At 44.0% G+C, this 23,201-nt stretch overlaps 1 protein-coding gene across 1 annotated transcript; it reads left to right on the top strand.

Moving 5' to 3' along the window:
* The first annotated feature begins 6,824 nt into the window (after window positions 1–6,824).
* On the top strand, window positions 6,825–9,510 carry LOC109744268 (uncharacterized). The gene is made up of 3 exons (XM_045230255.1): window positions 6,825–7,926; window positions 8,014–8,194; window positions 8,240–9,510. The coding sequence occupies exons 1-3, from the start codon at window positions 7,536–7,538 to the stop codon at window positions 9,168–9,170; spliced, it is 1,503 nt and encodes a 500-aa protein (XP_045086190.1). The 5' UTR covers window positions 6,825–7,535; the 3' UTR covers window positions 9,171–9,510.
* Window positions 9,511–23,201: the final 13,691 nt, after the last annotated feature.

Genomic DNA, 23,201 nt, shown 5'->3' with positions numbered 1-23,201 from the left:
TAAATGTGTTGAGAATTATAAAGTGTGGGTGCAGAAAAATACTTATATTAACAAATCATGATTGCATTATTAAGAAATAACCTACCAATGGTAGCTGATCAATGTATGGGTCACTTCCTTGTTCCATAAGCCAATTTATTGGTGATTCAAGACTGGAATTACTTTGACTGGAAGTACTTGATAAGATCAATGGATTATTTTCTCCAGTTCATTCAGCTATATATAGAAGAAAAACAAATGTATACAAGAAAAGCGCTGGCATAGCATTGCTATTAAATCACTTACTCAAACAATATGATGGTTCAGTAGCCAGTACAAATTTGATTGGTGAGACCACAGAACCAAATAGATGACTTGCGAAAAGAAAAACATTTTGAATATCGGGTATAAGACATTTACCACCCAAAGCTTGATGATTTATTAATTGGGGAAAGAGTCCATCTATCCTTAATTTTCAATGTATCTGCCTCTTCAACAGCGCTGATAATTCTGCCTAGGAAAAGATTTTCATGGCTTGTAACCTAAGGGACAAGTCAACCTCAAATAGCAAGGAGGGGTTCAGGTGTTGCCTACGTAGTTCCTTTGTCTCTAAGTCAAGGACCATGAGCACACAGCGTTCGTGATGTATCCGCAACATCACCACATCGTTCCTCTCCCCCGAACGCTCGAACTGAATCATCACATTACCAAGAGGAACGTTGGGTTCCAACAACCGCAGCTTCTCCTCCATGTCGATCGCGGCCTCCCGCTCCCAACCATGGCCACCAGGTAGTTGTATCCACATGGTAATCATGAACACATCAGCCACGAGGAACCACATCCTCAGGTGACGCTTGACTGGTTTGTTGTTCGTGGGCATGACTGGGAGCTCCACCGTGCTTGGAGTACAACGGCGTCATGTTGCTCATCGTAGTGATTCCCTAAGGGGGCGCCAAAGTGTTCAGTGACAGGACCCCAGCTGACATTGCCGTTGTCGGACAGTGCGGCTGTCTGGATTCTCATGGAGTTTGTGCCCTTGAACCGGCACCAGGCCCGGTGGGCGAAGAATAGCAGGAAGGAGGAGCCGCTTATGCCATCTGCAGCAATGAGTAGAACGCACGGTTGACAACAGCATCCAATACAAGACCTGTCAAAGGAGATGCCCGGCGGTGTGGAGAGGAAGGCGCGGTCACCGGTCATTGGGTCGTACACGCACAGATCGGAGTTTCTGTGCTCATGGACATGGTGGCGGCGGACGAGGACGATGAGGCCGCCGCGCGACGTCACATGGTCGTACCGGCCGAGGAGGTCGTCGGCGGCACTGCATGCCACGAAGGGGGTGAGGTGCTTGTCGGCGAAGCACAAGGCAACCGGCGTAGCCGGATGGACCAGAGAGACGAAGGGCTTGCGGCGGTGGTTCTGGCGCCTGTGGCGACGGCTGTAGGCGAGGAGTATCCTCGTCGGCACGACGCCCGTGGCAGCTTGTCGAATGAAGGAAGGGTCCGCGATTTCGCGGCGGGGGGACTTGTTGGTGGCGGCACAACGGACGATGGTTCTGGGGTCAGAGCGCGGCGCTATCGCCAGCATAATGTCCGCCGGTAGCATCCGCGACGCCGGCTGCGCGCGAGTGTTGTTTTTCCGTTGGTGTTTTCGTGGTGCCATTGGGGCTGTGAATCAAACTTTTCATAGTATTCAATGCACTTTATATGATAGTTTTTTGTTATACCCATCTTGGATGATCATCATATTAGTACTAATTTTATAGCCAAAACAAATTACCATACTATTTTAAAAGACTCTAAAAAATATATAAATGAAGCATGAGAGATCAATAATTTCTATAAAATAAAACCACCACCGCGCTTTAAAAAGATATAAGTGAAGCACTAGAGCAAAATTATCTAGCTCAAAAGATATAAGTGAAGCACATAGAGTATTCTAATAAATTCCGATTCATGCGTGTTTCTCCAAAAGATGTGTACAACAAGGATGATTGTGGTAAACTAAAAAGCAAAGACTCAAATCATACAAGATACTTCAAGCAAAACACATATGATGTGGTGAATAAAAATATAGCCTCAAGTAAAGTTACCGATAGACGAAGACGAAAGAGGGGATGCCTTCCGGGTCATCCCAAGCTTAGGCTTTTGGTTGTACTTGAATTTAACCTTGGGGTGCCTTGGGCATCCCCAAGCTTAGGCTCTTGCCACTCCTTATTCCAAAATCCATCAAATCTTTACTCAAAACTTGAAAACTTCACAACACAAAATTTAAACAGAAAATCTCATGAGCTCCGTTAGTATAAGAAAACAAACCATCACTTTAAGGTACTGTAATGAAATCATTCTTTATTTATATTGATGTTAAACCTACTATATTCCAACTTCTCAATGGTTCATACCCCCCGATACTACTCATAGATTCCACAAAATAAGCAAACAACATACGAAAAACAGAATCTGTCAAAACAGAACAGTCTGAAGCAATCTGTATCAAAGAATACTTCTGGAACTCCAAAAATTCCGAAATAAATTGGTGGACGTGAGGAATTTGTCTAGTAATCATATGCAAAAAGAATCAACCTAAAACCACTCTCCAGTAAGAAATGGCATCTAAGCGCAAAAGTCTGTTTTTTACAGCAAGATTGCAAAGGTTTCACCCATGTCTTCCCAAAGGTTCTACTTGGCACAAACACTAATTAAAACATAAAACCACATCTGAACAGAGGCTAGATGAATTATTTATTACTAAACATGAACAAAAAGCAAAGAACAAAAATAAAATTGGGTTGCCTCCCAACAAGCGCTATCGTTTAACGCTCTAGCTAGGCATAAAGCAAAAATAGATCTAGGTATTGCCATAATAATGATAGGGCAAATCGCGAAAACTCATCTCATATTCCCTACGTTCGGCAGAAAGCTTTCTCTGCGGCAGGCAAAAGTAATCAAAAGGGCTAAATTTAATGGGACAAAAGTCCCCAAGATCAAGCTCGGGGGGTATTGGTTCCTCCTTTGGCCCCTCATATTGCACAACCAATTCATCATTATAAGCATTCTTTTGCCAAAAAGTCATGGGCCTTTGTTCACGAGAAAAACCAAACCCGTTGTTATGAATAGCAAAATTATCATTAAGTTAAGAAATCCTATCAACTAGAACATCGGTAGGAACCTTCTTTATAATGTTTTCATTATAAGCAACATGATCTAAAGATCGTAAACGCATTATGTCTTCTTGATTAAAAAGGATAGCTTTTATGGGAGGACAGCCAGCATCCACCTTGGTATGTCTTGACTTGAGCGTAAATCTCCCCGGCAACGGCGCCAGAAATCCTTCTTGCTACCTCTTGAGCATGCGTTGGTTTTCCTTGAAGAGAAAAGGGTGATGCAGCAAAGTAGCGTAAGTATTTCTCTCAGTTTTTGAGAACCAAGGTATCAATCCAGTAGGAGATTACACGAAAGTCACCTAGTACTTGCACAAACAATCAAGAACCTTGCAACCAATGCGATAAAGGGGTTGTCAATCCCTTTACGGTCACTCGCAAAAGTGAGATCTAAAAAAGATAGTAAAGTAAATTTTTTTGGTATTTTTGTTGTATAGATTGGAAAGTAAAGATTGCAAAATAAAATAAATAGGAAACTAGAATTATAGATTGGAAACTTATATAATGTAAAATAGACCCGGTGGCCATAGGTTTCACTTGTGGCTTCTCTCATGATAGCATATATTACGGTGGGTGAACAAATTACTGCCGAGCAATTGATAGAAAAACGCATAGTTATGAGAATATCTAGGCAATGATCATGAATATAGGCATCACGTCCGTGTCAAGTAGAATGAAACGATTCTACATCTACTACTATTACTCCACACATCGACCGCTATCTAGCATGCATCTAGAGTATTAAGTTGATAAGAACAGAGTAATGCATTAAGCAAGAGGACATGATGTAGAGGGATAAACTCAAACAATATAATATAAACCCCATCTTTTTATCGTCGATGGCAACAATACAATACGTGCCTTGCTGCCCCTACTGTCACTGGGAAAGGACACCGCAAGATTGAATCCAAAGCTAAGCACTTCTCCCATTGTAAGAAAGATCAATCTAGTAGGCCAAACTAAACCGATAATTCGAAAAGACTTGCAAAGATATCAAATCATGCATATAAGAATTCAGAGAAGAACCAAATATTATTCATAGATAATCTTGATCATAAATCCGCAATTCATCGGATCTCGACAAACACACCGCAAAAAATATTACATCGAATAGATCTCCAAGAACATCGAGGAGAACTTTGTATTGAGAATCAAAGAAAGAGAAGAAGCAATCGAGCTAATAACTATGGAACCGAAGGTCTGTGGTAAACTACTCACGCTTCATCGGAGAGGCTATGGTGTGGTTGTAGAAGTCCTCCGTGATTGATTCCCCCTCCGGCAGATCACCAGAAAAGGCCCCAAGATGGGATCTCACGGGTACAGAAAGTTGCCCCGGTGGAAAAGTGGTTTCGTGGCTCTCCCTGATGTTTTTCTTGTACAAGAGTATATATATAGGCGAAAGAAGTATGTCGGTGGAGCTCCATGGGGCCCACGAGGGTGGGGGGCGCCAACCCCCCTGGGCGCGCCCTCCTGCCTTGTGGCCGCCTCGCGGAGTTTCAGACTTCAACTCCAAGTCTTCTGGATTGCGTTTCTTCCAAGAAAGATCCTCGCGAAGGTTTCATTCCGTTTGGTATTCCTTTTCTGCAAAACACTGAAATAGGCAAAAAAACAGAAACTGGCACTGCGCCTTCGGTTAATAGGTTAGTCCCAAAAATAATATAAAAGAGCATATTAAAGCCCATTAAACATCCAAGACAGATAATATAATAGCATGGAACAATAAAAAATTATAGATACGTTGGAGACGTATCACTTGTGTGCTATCGAACGTCATAATGTAACTGGGTGATCATAAATGTGCTCTACAGGTATCTCCGAAGGTGTCTGTTGGGTTGGCATGAATCGAGACTGGGATTTGTCACTCCGTATGACGGAGAGGTATCTCTGGGCCCTCTCGGTAATACAACATCATAAGAAGCTTGATAGCACAGTGACTAAGGAGTTAGTTACGGGATGATGTATTACGAAACGAGTAAAGAGACATGCCAGTAACTAGATTGAACTAGGTATGGAGATACCTACGATCGAATCTCGGGCAAGTAACATACCGATGGACAAAAGGAACTACGTATGTTGTCATAAAGGTTCGACCGATAAAGATCTTCATAGAATATGTAGGAACCAATATGGGTATCCAGATCCCGCTATTGGTTATTAAATGGAGAAGCGTTTCGGTCATCTCTACATCATTCTCGAACCCGTAAGGTTCGCACGCTTAATGTTCATTGACGATATAGTATTATATGAGTTATGTATGATGGTGACCGAATATTGTTCGGAGTCCTGGATGAGATCATGGACATGACAAGGAGATCCGGAACAGTCCGGAGGTAAAGATTGATATATGGTATAATAGTGTTTGGTCTCCGAAAGGGTTCCGGAATTCACCGAAATGGGTTTCAGATGTTTCCCGAAATGTTCGGGCACTAGAACACTTTATTTAGGCCATGGGTAAAGCCCACGGCGCCTTTGGTAAGTGCAAAAGGCATTTTTCCGGAGGCCAGGGGCTAGACGCAAGGGTCCTTGGCATCTGGGTCCAGACGCCGGGAACCCTGGCGTCTGGTCCTGGAGTCTGAGTAGGACTCTTGCCTTTCGGGCAAAACCAACTTTGAGGAGGCTTTTACTCCAAGTTTCGACCCGAGGGCTCAACATATAAATACAGGGGAAGGGCTAGCACCCAAGACAAATCAAGATTCACCAAGCCGTGTGCCAGCAACCCCGTCCCCTCTAGTTTATCCTCCGTCTAGTTTCTTTAGTGTTTGGCGAAGCCCTGTGGAGATTGTTTTTCATCACCTACCGTCACCACGCTGTCGTACTACCGGAACTCATCTACTACTTCGCCCCTCTTGCTGGATCGAGAAGGCGAGGACGTCATCTTGCTGAACGTGTGCTGAACGCGGAGGTGCCGTACGTTCTGCACTTGATCGAGACGGATCGTGAAGGTGTACGACTACATCAACTGCGTGGATAAACGCTTCCATTTAGCGATCTTTAAGGATATGAAGATGCTCTCCCCCTCTCAAAGCTATGCATCTTCATGGATACATCTTGCGTCTTGCGTGTGCGTAGATTTTTTTTATATTTTCCATGCAACGTTCTCCAACACCCTTCACTTCACCCTGTTCGGTTCCGCACACCCTATTCACCCTATGTAGCACCAGTTACAGGCTAATTTGAAACTGGCGCACACCATGTCCCCCTTTGAAAGATTTATTGGGCTGGCCCATCAACGGAAGCAGTTATCCATGAAGCTCCCAACAGATTCTAAAAAATAAGAAAATGAAATTCCCAACCGGTTTTCAGAAGCTTCCTTCCTGCTTCTTTTCGATCTAGTTTTTATTCGGCATGCTTTCTGTCTGGTTTTTATTCTTTCTATTTTGATTTCTTTTAGTTTTAGTTTTCATTTCCATTTTCTACTTTCTATTATTCCAAGTGCATGAACTAGTTTTCAATTCTGGAACCTTTTGAAACTCTCTATTTTTTCCAAATATACCATTTCAATTTTCAAATTCGTGAACATTTTTCAATTTCATGAACTTTTTTCATTCAATTTCTTTTCATATTTTATGAAGATTTCAGAAATTGATTTTTTTTCAAAATTTATAAAAAAATTGAAATTCATTATTTTTTCCAATAAATTCCATTATCATTGTAATTTTCGTGAACTTTTTCCTGTTCTTTTTTCTTTCTTTTCTGTTTTATTATATTTTTCATTTTACAAATGCGTGAAGTTTTAAATTTTTTGTGAAACTTTTTCGGCGAATTCATGAACTTCTATAAATCTGTGAACAATTTTTCCAATTTTTTGGAATAATTCCTCAAAATCATGTTTTTTTTTACATAGGATTTAAGCGGTTTCTCACTACTGACGAAAATATTACTACAAGGTGGATGGACCAAAAATTCGAAGAAACGGACCTTTCTTTACAAGTAGGTGCTGATACGTACTCATTTTTCTATAACCACATTGTTCATCATTTGTTTATTTGATTCTCGCCAATTTAGTGTTATGGGTATGATATATTACAGACTTTAATTTGTCAATTTGTTTATTAAAAATTTCTTCTGCAACACACAGGGTGTTTTCTAACTTTATTTTCCACAATATAGCTTCCACTCGTGAACTGTTACTGCTCCCTCAAAGTAAAAACTAATTGTCAACTCGTGGTCGTGGGCATGCAGTTTTTGATGAGAAATAACTTTCCGCTGGGAAACGTAGGAGACTCTTCGTGCGGAGCTTCTAGCACGCTTCACATTCCACGTTGATCAGGAATAAATTGTACCCAGACCAACAGGCCACACAGTGGATATTTAAGGACTACCTAAGCGTCCTCTTAAGCGATATATCTTCCTCACCAATTTGTGGTAGAGGCTGCACAACTCCAAGCTAGGTGCCATGTTGAGCAATGGCGGACAAACTGTTTCTGTTAAGCTGTTCATCGACAAGGAGAAGAAGAGGGTTCTCTTTGCAGAATCTGACAAGGATTTCGTTGACATCCTCTTCAGTTTCCTTACTCTGCCTCTCGGCGCCATCGTTCGTCTCTTCAAGAAGCAAGCGCAGATGGGATGCCTTGATGAGCTTTACAAGAGCGTGGATGCTCTGGGGGCAGAGCACTTCCAGACCACGGTTTGCAAAACAATGCTTCTTAGTCCTGTTAATGCTGCCGCGTTTCATTGCGATCGACTTAAAGTCAAAGTCGACGATGCCAATAGAAGAGTATTTTACGTAAGCACAAGCAAAAACTGTATGAACTTCAGCCCAGTCGCTGGTGGTTGTTGCAGTTGTGGCAACTGGTCATGCCAAAGCTTCTGGGAATGTCCACAGGACGTTCTTGTAACTGTTGAAGGCAATGGTGACGGGGTATTCGTGAAAGGTGGACTGAAGTACATTGTCACGGATGATCTCCAAGTGAGTCCAGCCTCTACAAGTCTTGTGTTTTCCCTGTTCGATAGGTTTGGGCTCCAAGAGCAAGCCAAGATTGAGGAGAAAATTCTTCATCTCAATGCCAACAAGGTTTTTCTCCGGCTATGTTTTTTTTTTTCTATTGCATTCCTGTTTTCTTCTAATCATACGTTTATGAGTTTCTGAACACCATCCTCATCTTCCATTCAGATCACGAGCCTGCTTAAGAGAGCACTGATGTCCAAGCAAGCTTTGACTTGGCTATGTTTTGAAGTTTCTGCGGCCTCGCCAGGTGCTGTAAATATAGATAAGCAGCTCGGTAAGAAACAAGCTAATGAGACACCGTCTATGTTCACTGCAATCAAGATTAAACTGGTGCATACAAAGGATGAATCCTCCGTGCTGTATGCCGAAGTTGGAGAAGACTTTGTTGATATGATCTTTGGCCTCCTTTGCTTTCCACTGGGTTCTGTCACCAAGACTTTTGGTCAAATGCCTCCTAATGGGTGTATTAGTACTCTGTATGCGAGTGTCGATGGGAGCGCAAGGGGTTGCGTGAAACATGAGTGCCGACACATGCTCGTTAGCCCTCAGTTGGCACCCTTCTTCGGTTGCAGCAAAAACATACTGCAAGCAGATGAGCTACCACCAAGAAGCCTGACTTTCGGCTGCTTGAGGTGCCTTCGTATCACAGCCACTACTGAAAAACCATGCAACTGCATATTGCAGCCGCACCTTGCACGTAAGCCAACATACGGAACTATCAACGAGATTAACCCAAAGTCAGCATACCAGAGAGCATATATCAAAGGAGGCCCAAGAAACTTCCTTGTGACCAACGATCTGCGTGTCATTCATTTCTCCTTGACAAACACTCTACAAATCTTGCGTGAAGCCAGGATTCCCAAGGAGAAGCTTGTGGAGAAAGAAATAGCACTCAACAAAACCCAGGTACCCCTGGGCTGTTTACTAAGCTGGAGGGCTAGCTCGCTGTTTATATCGTTTTTTGTTTCTAAGTTTTCACTGACTGATGTTCGTTTGCACTCTCACCAGGTCCTGAAATTAGTGAGAGCTGCACTGGTCACTCGCGATGCTCTTGGGAGCGTGCTCTTACCTTCCAAGGAGTAGAGGCATCGCCGTGGATCACTACTCTTCTGGGTTCTATCATGTGAAGCAGCTGGAAGATAAAGCGAAGAAGATATTATTTCTGTTGGTCTTATTTATTTCGTCCATGCAGGCATGTCTTGCCCATAATAAGTACTCATGTCTGGATGTGCCGATGGATTGGATCCAATGTGCTCGGCTTTTACGCATGCCAATTTTGTTAATGGCCATTTCATTTGCTTCTAATTGGCCGGCCTACAAATATTACTAAATGCGTTTGATTCATCTTGTTATAGCGGCCGTATAGTCGGACACAGACCTTTGGTTCCTGGTTGTATCTACACCCTATATTGAAAAAAAATAGTAATTCAACAAAAAGTCAAAAAGTTCTGACAATATATTTAAATAAAATTGACCTTTCATTTTACTTGTGTGAAAAATTCCAAAAATTGAAATCCCCCTTTGACTTCTATTAAAAAATGACAATTGTTTTGGCTAAAATAGTGTGAATAGTGACATATAATCGCAAATAATTTTTTTCTTTTTTGCCCTGAACTCGACGCTGGTTTTTTTCATGAAAACTTATATAATAGTGCAAAAGAAGGTCCATTTTATTGTAAAAAAAGTACTAAACTATTTTGACCTTTGTTTTAATTTTAAAAAATCCCATACAGGGTGTATATACAACCAGGTTCCGAAGTGTAGTGTATTTCCCCCATATAGTCTTCTTTTCTTTCAGTATTTGAACGAACGTCTTAGTATGTCTATCATGCGGAACAAATTAGTCGATCGAACGCGTTCGATCAGAAGTTCATACAGGGAAGGATTATTAATGTAGGGTTTGTTCGATAGGATAGAGATTTTTTAGGGTACATCATACTACCTAATATGATGTGTAGTATTTAGCTGATCAAAGGGTCAATGTAGGCCAAGTCGGGATTTGTCTCAAGGACAGATTGGTAATTCTCTGTTGTAGGGATTAGTCACATCTATCTATATCTATGTATATCTATATATATCTATACTCCTATTCATGACTCCCTACAAATTCACATAATAATTAGATTTTAAGAGATGTTAATCTGGCGGGACTGAATTATTACAGTTTAGATTGACTCATTGGAAAAAAATCAGGTATCTTTCCCATGACCCAATTCTCTCAACCTCTCCATAAAAAAAACCACTCAATCTCTCATGTCCCGTTTATCTCTCCAACGGGAAAAAAGCTGACATATCTCTCTCCCGTTACCCAATCTCTCATGTATCTCGAAGAAACTCTCACCTCAAAAATCTTCTCCGAGGCTTCATTTTGTATAGTAACTAGATCGTTGATGGCGCGCGTTGCAGCGCCCGTCCATTTTCAATGTTATATCTTATTGCCGGAAATTTACTTTTATGGCACATGGACCATCCACTTATCCAATAAAATGGAAAAAAAATGTAGAGCATACGGAGATTAATTAATATGTAGCTTTATCAAACAATTCCAACCATATGTGATTCTCTTTGCGTGACACAGTATTGTACACAAAAGAGAGCAGTACCTAGAGGTCTTCGACGTCGACACAAAGATCGACGGAGTCCTTTTGGTTGCACAATGACACATTAACTTGTCCGACTATTAAGTTATCACTGTGGAATTGCTCAGCTGGATCCTGTAACATAGCTGACCTTCAGTTAAGCAACCTATTTTTTATGCCAGCACAACCTATATTTTAGTTGAGAGGTTGAAATACATACCTTCGCAATAAGTACTGACCAATATGAATAAGGACATTGTTCACAGCCTACCAAAAGATGACACGTTTCTTCAGTTAATTGGGATATCCACCTAATAAATAAAGCACACATATGTGCTGGTTGTTAATAAAAAACATCATGCCACAAGTTCAAATTAAGAAATCTTTGACAGTTATGAGGACTTTACATTATTAAAATACCAGGTATCTCAAAATAAAATGTACAGCCAAACGGCGATTCATTATAACTATAGCACACCTTCACTCTGAATAGAAAAGATGATTAGTTAACTAACCTTGAGTGGAGAGCACCTTTGGCAGCGCAATAAGATCAGGCGCCGACGCGGATTACCAATCCATGGCCATGCCATTAGTTGGACATGCCACCATCCCAATTGACCACAAGTGACGCGAATGGTGAATGGGGAGCGCCGGGGCCGATCAAGACGAGGGGACGCTGCTTCAGCTTCAAACCATTCCTTCTAATCAAATGGATTTTGCTTTGTTTTGAATGATGCACTGGGAATAACAGAAAGGAAGCCAAGATTTATTTTGCATAGCGGCCTTAATAAGCAAAACAATCTGTATTGCATGTACGCATAGTTCATGCCTAATTAGCATGAATAATGTACTGGAATTATCACTCCCCTACAGTATATAGCGGGCAAGAAACCACTGAGCACTAAACAAACTAAAAGTAGAAAGAGATAATAGAAGATATGAATAGCTAATACTATGGTGTAAAATGATTATTTCAGATTTACTGAACGCATTTCCACATTGTAAATGATTTTTCTGGTATCTTGTAAATGAACAAAAAAAAAACCATTTCGTATTGCAGAAAGGGAATAACTGAAGAAGTCTATTGACACAGAAACAAAATAGAGTCAACTTCTAATATATATGCTGAGAAATATAGCAATGGATATTAAGTGCACAAAGTACAGATATTAAAGCTAGGGTTTCGTATTGTAGCTTCTCAGTACAAGATTAGGTGGTGGGACATTTGGTTACGATGGATCATTTCTACAAAACGTACTCTGCCTCAGTTGTTAGAAAGTTAAGAACATGGCAAATAAGCATCAATTGTAACTGAAACGTGAATTGTACGCTTATACTTGAGCAATTCTACCAATTTGGGGATTTAAATTGACATGATAATTTAATAAGTATTTCTCTCGCCCATCATTGCCATGCTCTATCATCGACACCTACCTTCGTCACCAGGCCCTGCAAAATCGAATGAACAACATATCACCACCGGCAAGACTCAATACAGGCGTTACGAATGGCATGCAAAAGCTAACCAAAACAAAAAATTGAACCACGGAAAATAGATGAACCAATAAAAAGGAGTATCGACAAAAAACTACCACATTTCACGTCATCGTCCCACAGAACTACCACATTTTGAAAAGTGACGGAGAACTCCAGATTAGTACTAATTTTGTGACAAAAAACTACGAAGTTGAGTTGATGACCGTTTTTATGATTTTAAACCTGTTTATGACATGCGGACCCGCGTGTCAGAGCTGACGTGGCGACAAAGTCAACTCCGTTTATTTTTTACCGTCAAGTTGACTGACGGGGCCCACACGTAAGCATCAACTTCTTCCTCCTCCTCTCTCTTTATGTGGCATTTCAACAAATACTTCATGTGCACACATGGGGACGAGCAGCAGTGCGTGGCCACCGGCCGCAGCCGCGGCCACAGGCGACGAGCAGCAGCAGAGGCTAGTACGGCCATGGGCAGCAGCTAGCCCTGCCGCCCCCACCCCTGCTGCTCCCCGGCGGCCCCTGCTGCCACGAGAAGCCGAGAATGGCGTCGTGCCCGCCTCCTGGTCAACAACGGAGGCGATCGACCCCGCGCTCGTTGTCGGAGGACGAGGCGTGCATGCGGGTCATCGCGCTCTACGTCGACGACGGCGACGCCATGCACGCTGGTTTCCTCGAGTCGGTAGACCCAGGAAGCGGCCTCGAGCGTGCAGGCGGCCGTCTTCCACCGGGGCTAGCGGAAGGGTGCGGCGGCCCAGTACTAGTAGACCTTGTAGGCGGCGTCGGTGAGGGAGCAGGGCAGGAGGAAGCAGGTGAGGACGCGAAAGGAGTGGTTGAGCTGCGCGGTGTAGCCGGCGCGCATCTCGTCCGAGTCGTGGCGGAGATGGTCGATGTAGAGCGGGGGGCGGAGGCTGACCAGGAGTAGCGAGCAGAGGGAGAGGAAGGCGAGCGTGACGGCCAGGGTGAGGGACACCTACACCTGCCTGTCCAGGGGCCGCGGCAGCGAGGAAGCCTGGAGGGTGAGGGCGATATGAGGTGCGACAACGAGCTCCTCTCACCGGATGATGCAAATGAGGTATTTGTTAAAATGCCAGAGAGAGGGAGACAGGAGGAAGAAGAATGATGTATGGGCCCCACCTGTAATAACGGTCAACGTAGCGGTCAAAATAAACGGAGTTGACTTACCCCACGTCAGCTCTGACACGCAGGTCCTGCATGTCATAATCAGTTTTAAAATTATAAAAACGGTCATCAACCAATTGGATAGTTTTTGTCACAAAATTAGTACTAATCTGAAGTTTTCGGTCACTTTTCAAAATGTGGTAGTTATGTGGGACGATGACCTGAAATGTGGTAGTTTCTTGTCAAATACTCAATAAAAAGAAAGGGAAACTGCAAGCAGTTGGATCCATCGCCATGGCCTCATATCACTGACATGCACAGCAAGAGCAGACACCATACAAGGCCGAAGCCATTGCCTCCTGCTAATTGCCACCTTAAAACCCTAAGTTTTGCCGTCGCTTGCAGATCTAACCTCATCGCCACCATCGATGTGCTAGGTGTCCAGTAAGGACGACCTGAGTACAACGTGAATGCCAGAATGACGAGGTGGATCATTACAAACGAAATACCTGTGAACAACCATCCCATTACAAACGAAATAAAGAAAGAGGTGGATCATCAAAGGCGGGATAGTAAAGTAGCCTGATGGCATCACCAAATAAGAGAAATAGTGTGATTCAAGGTTGGTCGTCCCTCCATGCTGACGCACACTGGTTGTGTCAACATCGTTATATGCCTCAAGATAAATTAGACATACACTGTGCCCAGTCGGCCATCAGTGACATGATAAGTTACTTATTTGCAAAATAAATTAAAAACTGCATCATCATCTAACGAACTCTACAATTTCATAAGAATGACAGGTATCTCTTCTTCGGTAAAACTCCAGACTTGAGGCTCGGAAGCACCAGCACACGTAACAAAGTCTCAAGTGTCTTATACACTACAAGAAAAACTATAATACAAGCAACCTACATGAGATCAAGTAAATGATTCCTTCAGAGAGAAGAGATCTAGTGCAGAACACTTCGGACATGAGAGGCAAAAGTGCAAAATAATGCTTCAAAGAAACGATCGAAGAGTTAATAAGAAATAGCTAAAACTGACTTTCGGTACTCACTATGATTCTAGCGTCTCAACGAGCACATGGGTGGGCTCTCCTCCTTTTACTAGGATTGAGACCAGCTACAAGATTACAACTGATACCTGATTATAAGTGCTCTCCGAGTGCTGAAAACTTTGCCGAGTGTATTTGGTCCAACACTTGTCAAAGCATAGACTATGCAAGTATCCTATCTTAGTCGAGTAATTTTCGGGCATGTCTGTCATCGCCGGTAGTTTTGAACATTGCATCATGGTGCCTAGCTCGCAATGCACCAAGATTGTTGCGAAGAGCCACCTAAGTGAACATGGCACTCGGAATTGCTCTGCCTTCGTAAGACAATCGTCAAGGGCTGTCTGCCTCGATGAGGCCAAACCTTTGAGTAGCCTCTCGGAAGCTACCACATAGCACACCGTCCATGCTTAGCGGGTCCTAGAAGGATATCTTGCTTGTTACATGGTTTAGTAGCACATACAATAAGTGTCTCTCCCCCTCGCCTGGTGGCAGACACTATTCGACCTACTTGATGACGTTGTACCCATGGCCCCCAATACTTCGATCTCTGGCCTGTGAAACTTCTAGGAAATCCGTGTACATATATGCTGAGCTCAGCATATATGTATACTTGGGAGTATTTAAAGGCTAACTAGGAGAACCATCACTAGTAGAAAAAGGGCTTTCGTTCGGGCCTGGCCAGCCCATTAGTCCCGGTTCTTATACGAACCGGGATCAATGGGTGCATTCATCCCGGTTCGTGAGTCCAGGTGGCCGGCCGGGGCCTCGTGGGCTTTGTTCCCGGTTCGTTTGGACCCATTTGTCCCGGTTCTAGACACGAACCGGGACCAATGGGCCTCGCTCCTGGCCCACATCCATTGGTTGTCCCGGTTCCAGCCACGAACCGGGACAAACGATTTGCCTATATATAGCCCATCGCCGGCGAGCAGAGCACTCCACACTGCTTTGTTTTTTGCTGGCCGGCGAGGGGAAGGCATTTGGGTGCTCTAGCTCACCTCCTATGCACATGAGATGTTCGATGAAATGTCCGAGCCACACTAGTTAATATTTCTTCTCTCGAAACTCGACCTCTGAGCTCCATTTTCCTCGAGATTTTTCTAGGTTTAGCGGTTCGTCACATCCCGTCCCCGTCTTCACCGCTGTCGATCGCCCGCGCCGATCTCGTCGCCGGCACCAATGTGGTGAGCCTCTTGTTCTTATCTTCTTTCTGAAAAAAAAATTCTCACTTGAGATAAATACTTGTCTAATTTTCTTACTTTTATTATTCCTTGTTATTATATAGTGCGATGGTTCTGATATCCGCCCCCATCGGCCCTCGTCCTGTCTATGATTCGGATGTGGTATATATTATTTTTTTATAACTATTTGGTTCACTTATTGTTTATGACAATTATGCCGACCAACGTGACATAGATTTTATTTATGTAGGAGGTGGTTGAACCGGAAATTCCAACCGACCCTATTGTCGAGAGGTTAAATTTAGTTGAAGAAGAAAACAATTACTTGAAGGAAAAAATAAAAAAAATTGAGGAGGAGATGATATTGGAGTTGCATGTTGCGGATGTCGTTGATGATCACAAGATCAAGATGGATGCAATGCGGTTGAAGATTAGAAAGATTAGAAAATATGACATTCATACCGAGGCTTGGTATCATTATGCCGTTGGATCAATTGTTACCTTAGTTGTGATTTAGATCACATTTGTTGTTGCAGTGAAAGTTTTTACATAGTTTCAATGTATGGTTTAACTAGATGCTCTGGAGAGCTATATGTTGTTTAATTTGAACTATGTATGTGTTGGGAATCGTAGCATAATTTAAAATTTTCCTACGCTCACCAAGATGCATCTATGGAGTATACTAGCAACGAGGGGAAAGGAGTGCATCTACATACCCTTGTAGATCGCGAGCGGAAGCGTTCCAATGAACGTGGATGACGGAGTCGTACTCGCCGTGATCCAAATCACCGATGACCGAGTGCCGAACGGACGGCACCTCCGCGTTCAACACACGTACGGTGCAGCGACGTCTCCTCCTTCTTGATCCAGCAAGGGGGAAGGAGAGGTTGATGGAGATCCAGCAGCACGACGGCGTGGTGGTGGATGTAGCGGGTCTCCGGCAGGGCTTCGCCGAGCTTCTGCGAGAGAGAGAGGTGTTGCAGGGGAGGAGGGAGGCGCCCAAGGCTGTAGGTTGTCGCCCTCCCTCCCCCCCCCTTTATATAGGCCCCCTGGGGGGGCGCCGGCCCAGGGAGATGGGATCTCCAAGGGGGGGCGGCGGCCAAAGGGGGGAAGGGGTGCCTTGCCCCCCAAGGCAAGGGGGAAGCTCCCCCCCCCCCTAGGGTTCCCAACCCTAGGCGCATGGGGGGAGGCCCAAGGGGGGCGCCCCAGCCCACTAAGGGCTGGTTCCCTTCCACTTTCAGCCCACCGGGCCCTCCGGGATAGGTGGCCCCACTTGGTGGACCCCCGGGACCCTTCCGGTGGTCCCGGTACAATACCGGTAACCCCCGAAACTTTCCCGGTGGCCGAAACTGGACTTCCTATATATAATTCTTCACCTCCGGACCATTCCGGAACCTCTCGTGACGTCCGGGATCTCATCCGGGACTCCGAACAACTTTCGGGTTTCCGCATACATATATCTCTACAACCCTAGCGTCACCGAACCTTAAGTGTGTAGACCCTACGGGTTCGGGAGACATGCAGACATGACCGAGACGCCTCTCCGGTCAATAACCAACAGCGGGATCTAGATACCCTGTTGGCTCCCACATGTTCCACGATGATCTCATCGGATGAACCACGGTGTCGAGGATTCAATCAATCCGTATGCAATTCCCTTTGTCAATCGGTATGTTACTTGCCCGAGATTCGATCGTCGGTATCCCAATACCTTGTTCAATCTTGTTACCAGCAAGTCTCTTTACTCGTACCGCAATGCATGATCCCGTGACTAACGCCTTAGTCACATTGAGCTCATTATGATGATGCATTACCGAGTGGGCCCAGAGATACCTCTCCGTCACACGGAGTGACAAATCCCAGTCTCGATCCGTGCCAACCCAACAGACACTTTCGGAGATACCCGTAGTGCACCTTTATAGTCACCCAGTTACGTTGTGACGTTTTGCACACCCAAAGCACTCCTACGGTATCCGGGAGTTGCACGATCTCATGGTCTAAGGAAAAGATACTTGACATTGGAAAAGCTCTAGCAAACGAAACTACACGATCTTTTATGCTATGCTTAGGATTGGGTCTTGTCCATCACATCATTCTCCTAATGATGTGATCCCGTTATCAATGACATCCAATGTCCATAGTCAGGAAACCACGACTATCTGTTGATCAACGAGCTAGTCAACTAGAGGCTTACTAGGGACACGTTGTGGTCTATGCATTCACACATGTATTACGATTTCCGGACAATACAATTATAGCATGAATAATAGACAATTACCATGAACAAAGAAATATAATAATAACCATTTATTATTGCCTCTAGGGCATATTTCCAACAGTCTCCCACTTGCACTAGAGTCAATAATCTAGTTACATTGTGATGAATCGAACACCCATTGCGTCCTGGTGTTGATCATGTTTTGCCCTAGGGAGAGGTTTAGTCAACGGATCTGCTACATTCAGGTCCGTATGTACTTTACAAATATCTATGTCTCCATTTTGAACACTTTCACGAATGGAGTTGAAGCGACGCTTGATATGCCTGGTCTTCCTATGAAACCTGGGCTCCTTCGCAAGGGCAATGGCTCCAGTGTTGTCACAGAAGAGAGTCATCGGGCCCGACGCATTGGGAATCACCCCTAGGTCGGTAATGAACTCCTTCATCCAGACTGCTTCCTGTGCTGCCTCCGAGGCTGCCATGTACTCCGCTTCACATGTAGATCCTGCCACGACGCTTTGCTTGCAACTGCACCAGCTTACTGCTCCTCCATTCAATATATACATGTATCCGGTCTGTGACTTCGAGTCATCCAGATCAGTGTCGAAGCTAGCGTCGACGTAACCCTTTACGACGAGCTCTTCGTCACCTCCATAAACGAGAAACATATCCTTAGTCCTCTTCAGGTACTTCAGGATGTTCTTGACCGCTGTCCAGTGTTCCTTGTCGGGATTACTTTGGTACCTTCCTACCAAACTTACGGCAAGGTTTACATCAGGTCTGGTACACAGCATGGCATACATAATAGACCCTATGGCCGAGGCATAGGGGATGACACTCATCTCTTCTATATCTTCTGCCGTGGTCGGGCATTGAGCCGTGCTCAATTGCACACCTTGCAATACAGGCAAGAACCCCTTCTTGGACTGATCCATACTGAACTTCTTCAATATCTTGTCAAGGTATGTACTCTGTGAAAGACCAATGAGGCGTCTTGATCTATCTCTATAGATCTTGATGCCCAATATATAAGCAGCTTCTCCAAGGTCCTTCATTGAAAAACACTTATTCAAATAGGCCTTTATACTTTCCAAGAATTCTATATCATTTCCCATCAATAGTATGTCATCCACGTATAATATGAGAAATGCTACAGAGCTCCCACTCACTTTCTTGTAAACACAGGCTTCTCCATAAGTCTGTGTAAACCCAAACGCTTTGATCATCTCATCAAAGCGAATGTTCCAACTCCGAGATGCTTGCACCAGCCCATAGATTGAGCGCTGGAGCTTGCATACTTTGTTAGCATTCTTAGGATCGACAAAACCTTCCGGCTGCATCATATACAACTCTTCCTTAAGGAAGCCGTTAAGGAATGCCGTTTTGACGTCCATCTGCCATATCTCATAATCATAGTATGCGGCAATTGCTAACATGATTCGGACGGACTTCAGCTTCGCTACGGGTGAGAAAGTCTCATCATAGTCAACCCCTTGAACTTGTCGATAACCCTTAGCGACAAGTCGAGCTTTGTAGATGGTCACATTACCATCTGCGTCCGTCTTCTTCTTAAAGATCAATTTGTTTTCTATGGCTCGCCGCTCATCGGGCAAGTCAGTCAAAGTCCATACTTTGTTTTCATACATGGATTCTATCTCGGATTTCATGGCTTCTAGCCATTTGTCGGAATCCAGGCCCGCCATCGCTTCTTCATAGTTCTAAGGTTCACCGTTGTCTAACAACATGATTTCCAGGACAGGGTTGTCGTACCACTCTGGTGCGGAACGTGTCCTTGTGGACCTACGAAGTTCAGTGGCAACTTGATCCGAAGCTTCATAATCATCATCATTAACTTCCTCCCCCGTCGGTGTAGGCACCACAGGAACATTTTCCCGCGCTACGCTACTTTCCGGTTCGGAAGGGGTGACTATCACCTCATCAAGTTCCACTTTCCTCCCACTCAATTCTTTCGAGAGAAACTCCTTCTCCAGAAAGGACCCGTTCTTGGCAACGAAGATCTTGCCTTCGGATCTGAGGTAGAAGGTATACCCAATAGTTTGCTTAGCGTATCCTATGAAGACGCATTTTTCCGACTTGGGTTCGAGCTTTTCAGGTTGAAGTTTCTTGACATAAGCATCGCATCCCCAAACTTTTAGAAACGACAGCTTAGATTACTTCCCAAACCATAATTCATACGGTGTCGTCTCAACGGATTTTGACGGAGCCCTATTTAAAGTGAATGCGGCAGTCTCTAAAGCATAGCCCCAAAATGAGAGCGGTAAATCGGTAAGAGACATCATAGATCGCACCATATCCAATAGAGTGCGATTACGACGTTCGGACACACCATTTCTCTGAGGTGTTCCAGGCGGCGTGAGTTGTGAAACTATTCCACATTTCCTTAAGTGTGTAACAAATTCGTGACTTAAATATTCTCCACCACGATCTGATCGTAAGAATTTTATTTTTCTGTCACGTTGATACTCAACTTCACTCTGAAATTCCTTGAACTTTTCAAAGGTTTCAGACTTGTGTTTCATTAGGTAGACATACCCATATCTACTTAAATCATCTGTGAGAGTGAGAACATAACGATATCCTCCGCGAGCCTCAACACTCATTGGACCACACACATCGGTATGTATGATTTCCAATAAGTTGGTTGCTCGCTCCATTGTTCCGGAGAATGGAGTCTTGGTCATCTTACCCATGAGGCATGGTTCGCACGTGTCAAATGATTCGTAATCAAGAGACTCCAAAAGTCCATCTGCATGGAGCTTCTTCATGCGCTTGACACCAATGTGACCAAGGCGGCAGTGCCACAAGTATGTGGGACTATCGTTATCAACTCTACATCTTTTGGTATTCACACTACGAACATGTGTAACATCACGTTCGAGATTCATCAAAAATAAACCATTGACCAGCGGGGCATGACCATAAAACATATCTCTCAAATAAATAGAACAACCATTATTCTCGGATTTAAATGAGTAGCCATCTCGAATTAAACGAGATCCAGATACAATGTTCATGCTCAAAGCTGGCACTAAATAACAATTATTGAGGTTTAAAACTATTCCCGTGGGTAGATGCAGAGGTAGCGTGCCGACGGCGATCACGTCGACCTTGGAACCATTCCCGACGCGCATCGTCACCTCGTCCTTCGCCAGTCTCCGTTTATTCCGTAGTTCCTGTTTTGAGTTACAAATATGAGCAACCGCACCGGTATCAAATACCCAGGAGCTACTACGAGTACTGGTAAGGTACACATCAATTACATGTATATCACATATACCTTTGGTGTTGCCGGCCTTCTTCTTGTCCGCTAAGTATTTGGGGCAGTTCCGCTTCCAGTGATCACTTCCCTTGCAATAAAAGCACTCAGTCTCGGGCTTGGGTCCATTCTTTGACTTCTTCCCAGTAACTGGTTTACCGGGCGCGGCAACTCCCTTGCCGTCCTTCTTGAAGTTCTTCTTACCCTTGCCCTTCTTGAACTTAGTGGTTTTATTCACCATCAACACTTGATGTTCTTTTCTGATCTCTACCTCAGCTGATTTCAGCATTGAATATACCTCAGGAATGGTCTTTTCCATCCCCTGCATATTGAAGTTCATCACAAAGCTCTTGTAGCTTGGTGGAAGCGACAGGAGGATTCTGTCAATGACCGCGTCATCCGGGAGATTGACTCCCAGCTGAGACAAGCGGTTATGCAACCCAGACATTCTGAGTATGTGCTCACTAACAGAACTATTCTCCTCCATTTTACAGCTGAAGAACTTGTCGGAGACATCATATCTCTCGACCCGGGCATGAGCTTGGAAAACCAATTTCAGCTCCTCGAACATCTCATATGCTCCATGTTTCTCAAAACGCTTTTGGAGACCCGGTTCTAAGCTGTAAAGCATGCCGCACTGAACGAGAGAGTAATCATCAGCACGCTGCTGCCAAGCGTTCATAACGTCTTGGTTTTCTGGGATTGGTGCTTCACCTAGCGGTGCTTCTAAGACATAATCTTTCTTGGCTACTATGAGGATGATCCTCAGGTTCCGGACCCAGTCTGTATAGTTGCTGCCATCATCTTTCAGCTTGGTTTTCTCTAGGAACGCGTTGAAATTGAGGACAACGTTGGCCATTTGATCTACAAGACATAGTGTAAAGATTTTAGACTAAGTTCATGATAATTGAGTTCATCTAATCAAATTATTTAATGAACTCCCACTCAGATAGACATCCCTCTCGTCATCTAAGTGAAACATGATCCGAGTTTAACTAGGCCGTGTCCGATCATCACGTGAGATGAACTAGTCAAAATCGGTGAACATCTCCATGTTGATCGTATCTTCTATACGACTCATGCTCGACCTTTCGGTCCTCCATGTTCCGAGGCCATGTCTGTACATGCTAGGCTCGTCAAGTCAACCTAAGTGTATTGCGTGTGTTCGAGGCCATGTCTGTACATGCTAGGCTCGTCAACACCCGTTGTATTTGAACGCTAGAATCTATCACACCCGATCATCACGTGGTGCTTCGAAACAACGAACCTTCGCAACGGTGCACAGTTAGGGTGAACACTTTCTTGAAATTATTATAAGGGATCATCCTACTTGCTACCGTCGTTCTAAGCAAATAAGATGCAAAAACATGATAAACATCACATGCAATCAAATAGTGACATGATATGGCCAATATCATTATGCTCCTTTGATCTCCATCTTCGGGGCACCATGATCATCTTCTTCACCGGCATGACACCATGATCTCCATCATCATGATCTTCATCATTGTGTCTTCATGAAGTCGTCACGCCAACGATTACTTCTACTTCTATGGCTAACACGTTTAGCAACAAAGTAAAGTAATTTACATGGCGTTATTCAATGACACGCAGGTCATACAAAATAATAAAGACAACTCCTATGGCTCCTGCCGGTTGTCATACTCATCGACATGCAAGTCGTGATTCCTATTACAAGAATATGATCAATCTCATACATCACATATATCATTCATCACATCTTCTGGCCATATCACATCACATAGCACTTGCTGCAAAAACAAGTTAGACGTCCTCTAATTGTTGTTGCAAGTTTTTACGTGGTTTGTAGGTTTCTAGCTAGAACGTTTTCTTACCTACGTATGACCACAACGTGATTTGCCAATTTCTATTTACCCTTCATAAGGACCCTTTTCATCGAATCCGTTCCGACTAAAGTAGGAGAGACAGACACCCGCTAGCCACCTTATGCAACTAGTGCATGTCAATCGGTGGAACCTGTCTCACGTAAGCGTACATGTAAGGTCGGTCCGGGCCGCTTCATCCTACAATGCCGCCGAAACAAGAAAAGACTAGTAGCGGCAAGAAGAATTGGCAAACTCAACGCCCACAACTGCTTTGTGTTCTACTCGTGCATAGTAACTACGCATAGGCCTGGCTCATGATGCCACTGTTGGGAATCGTAGCAT

Source organism: Aegilops tauschii, chromosome 6 (assembly GCF_002575655.3).
Source record: "Aegilops tauschii subsp. strangulata cultivar AL8/78 chromosome 6, Aet v6.0, whole genome shotgun sequence".
Taxonomy (NCBI): domain Eukaryota; kingdom Viridiplantae; phylum Streptophyta; class Magnoliopsida; order Poales; family Poaceae; genus Aegilops; species Aegilops tauschii.
This window is presented reverse-complemented; position numbering and strand designations above follow the sequence as displayed.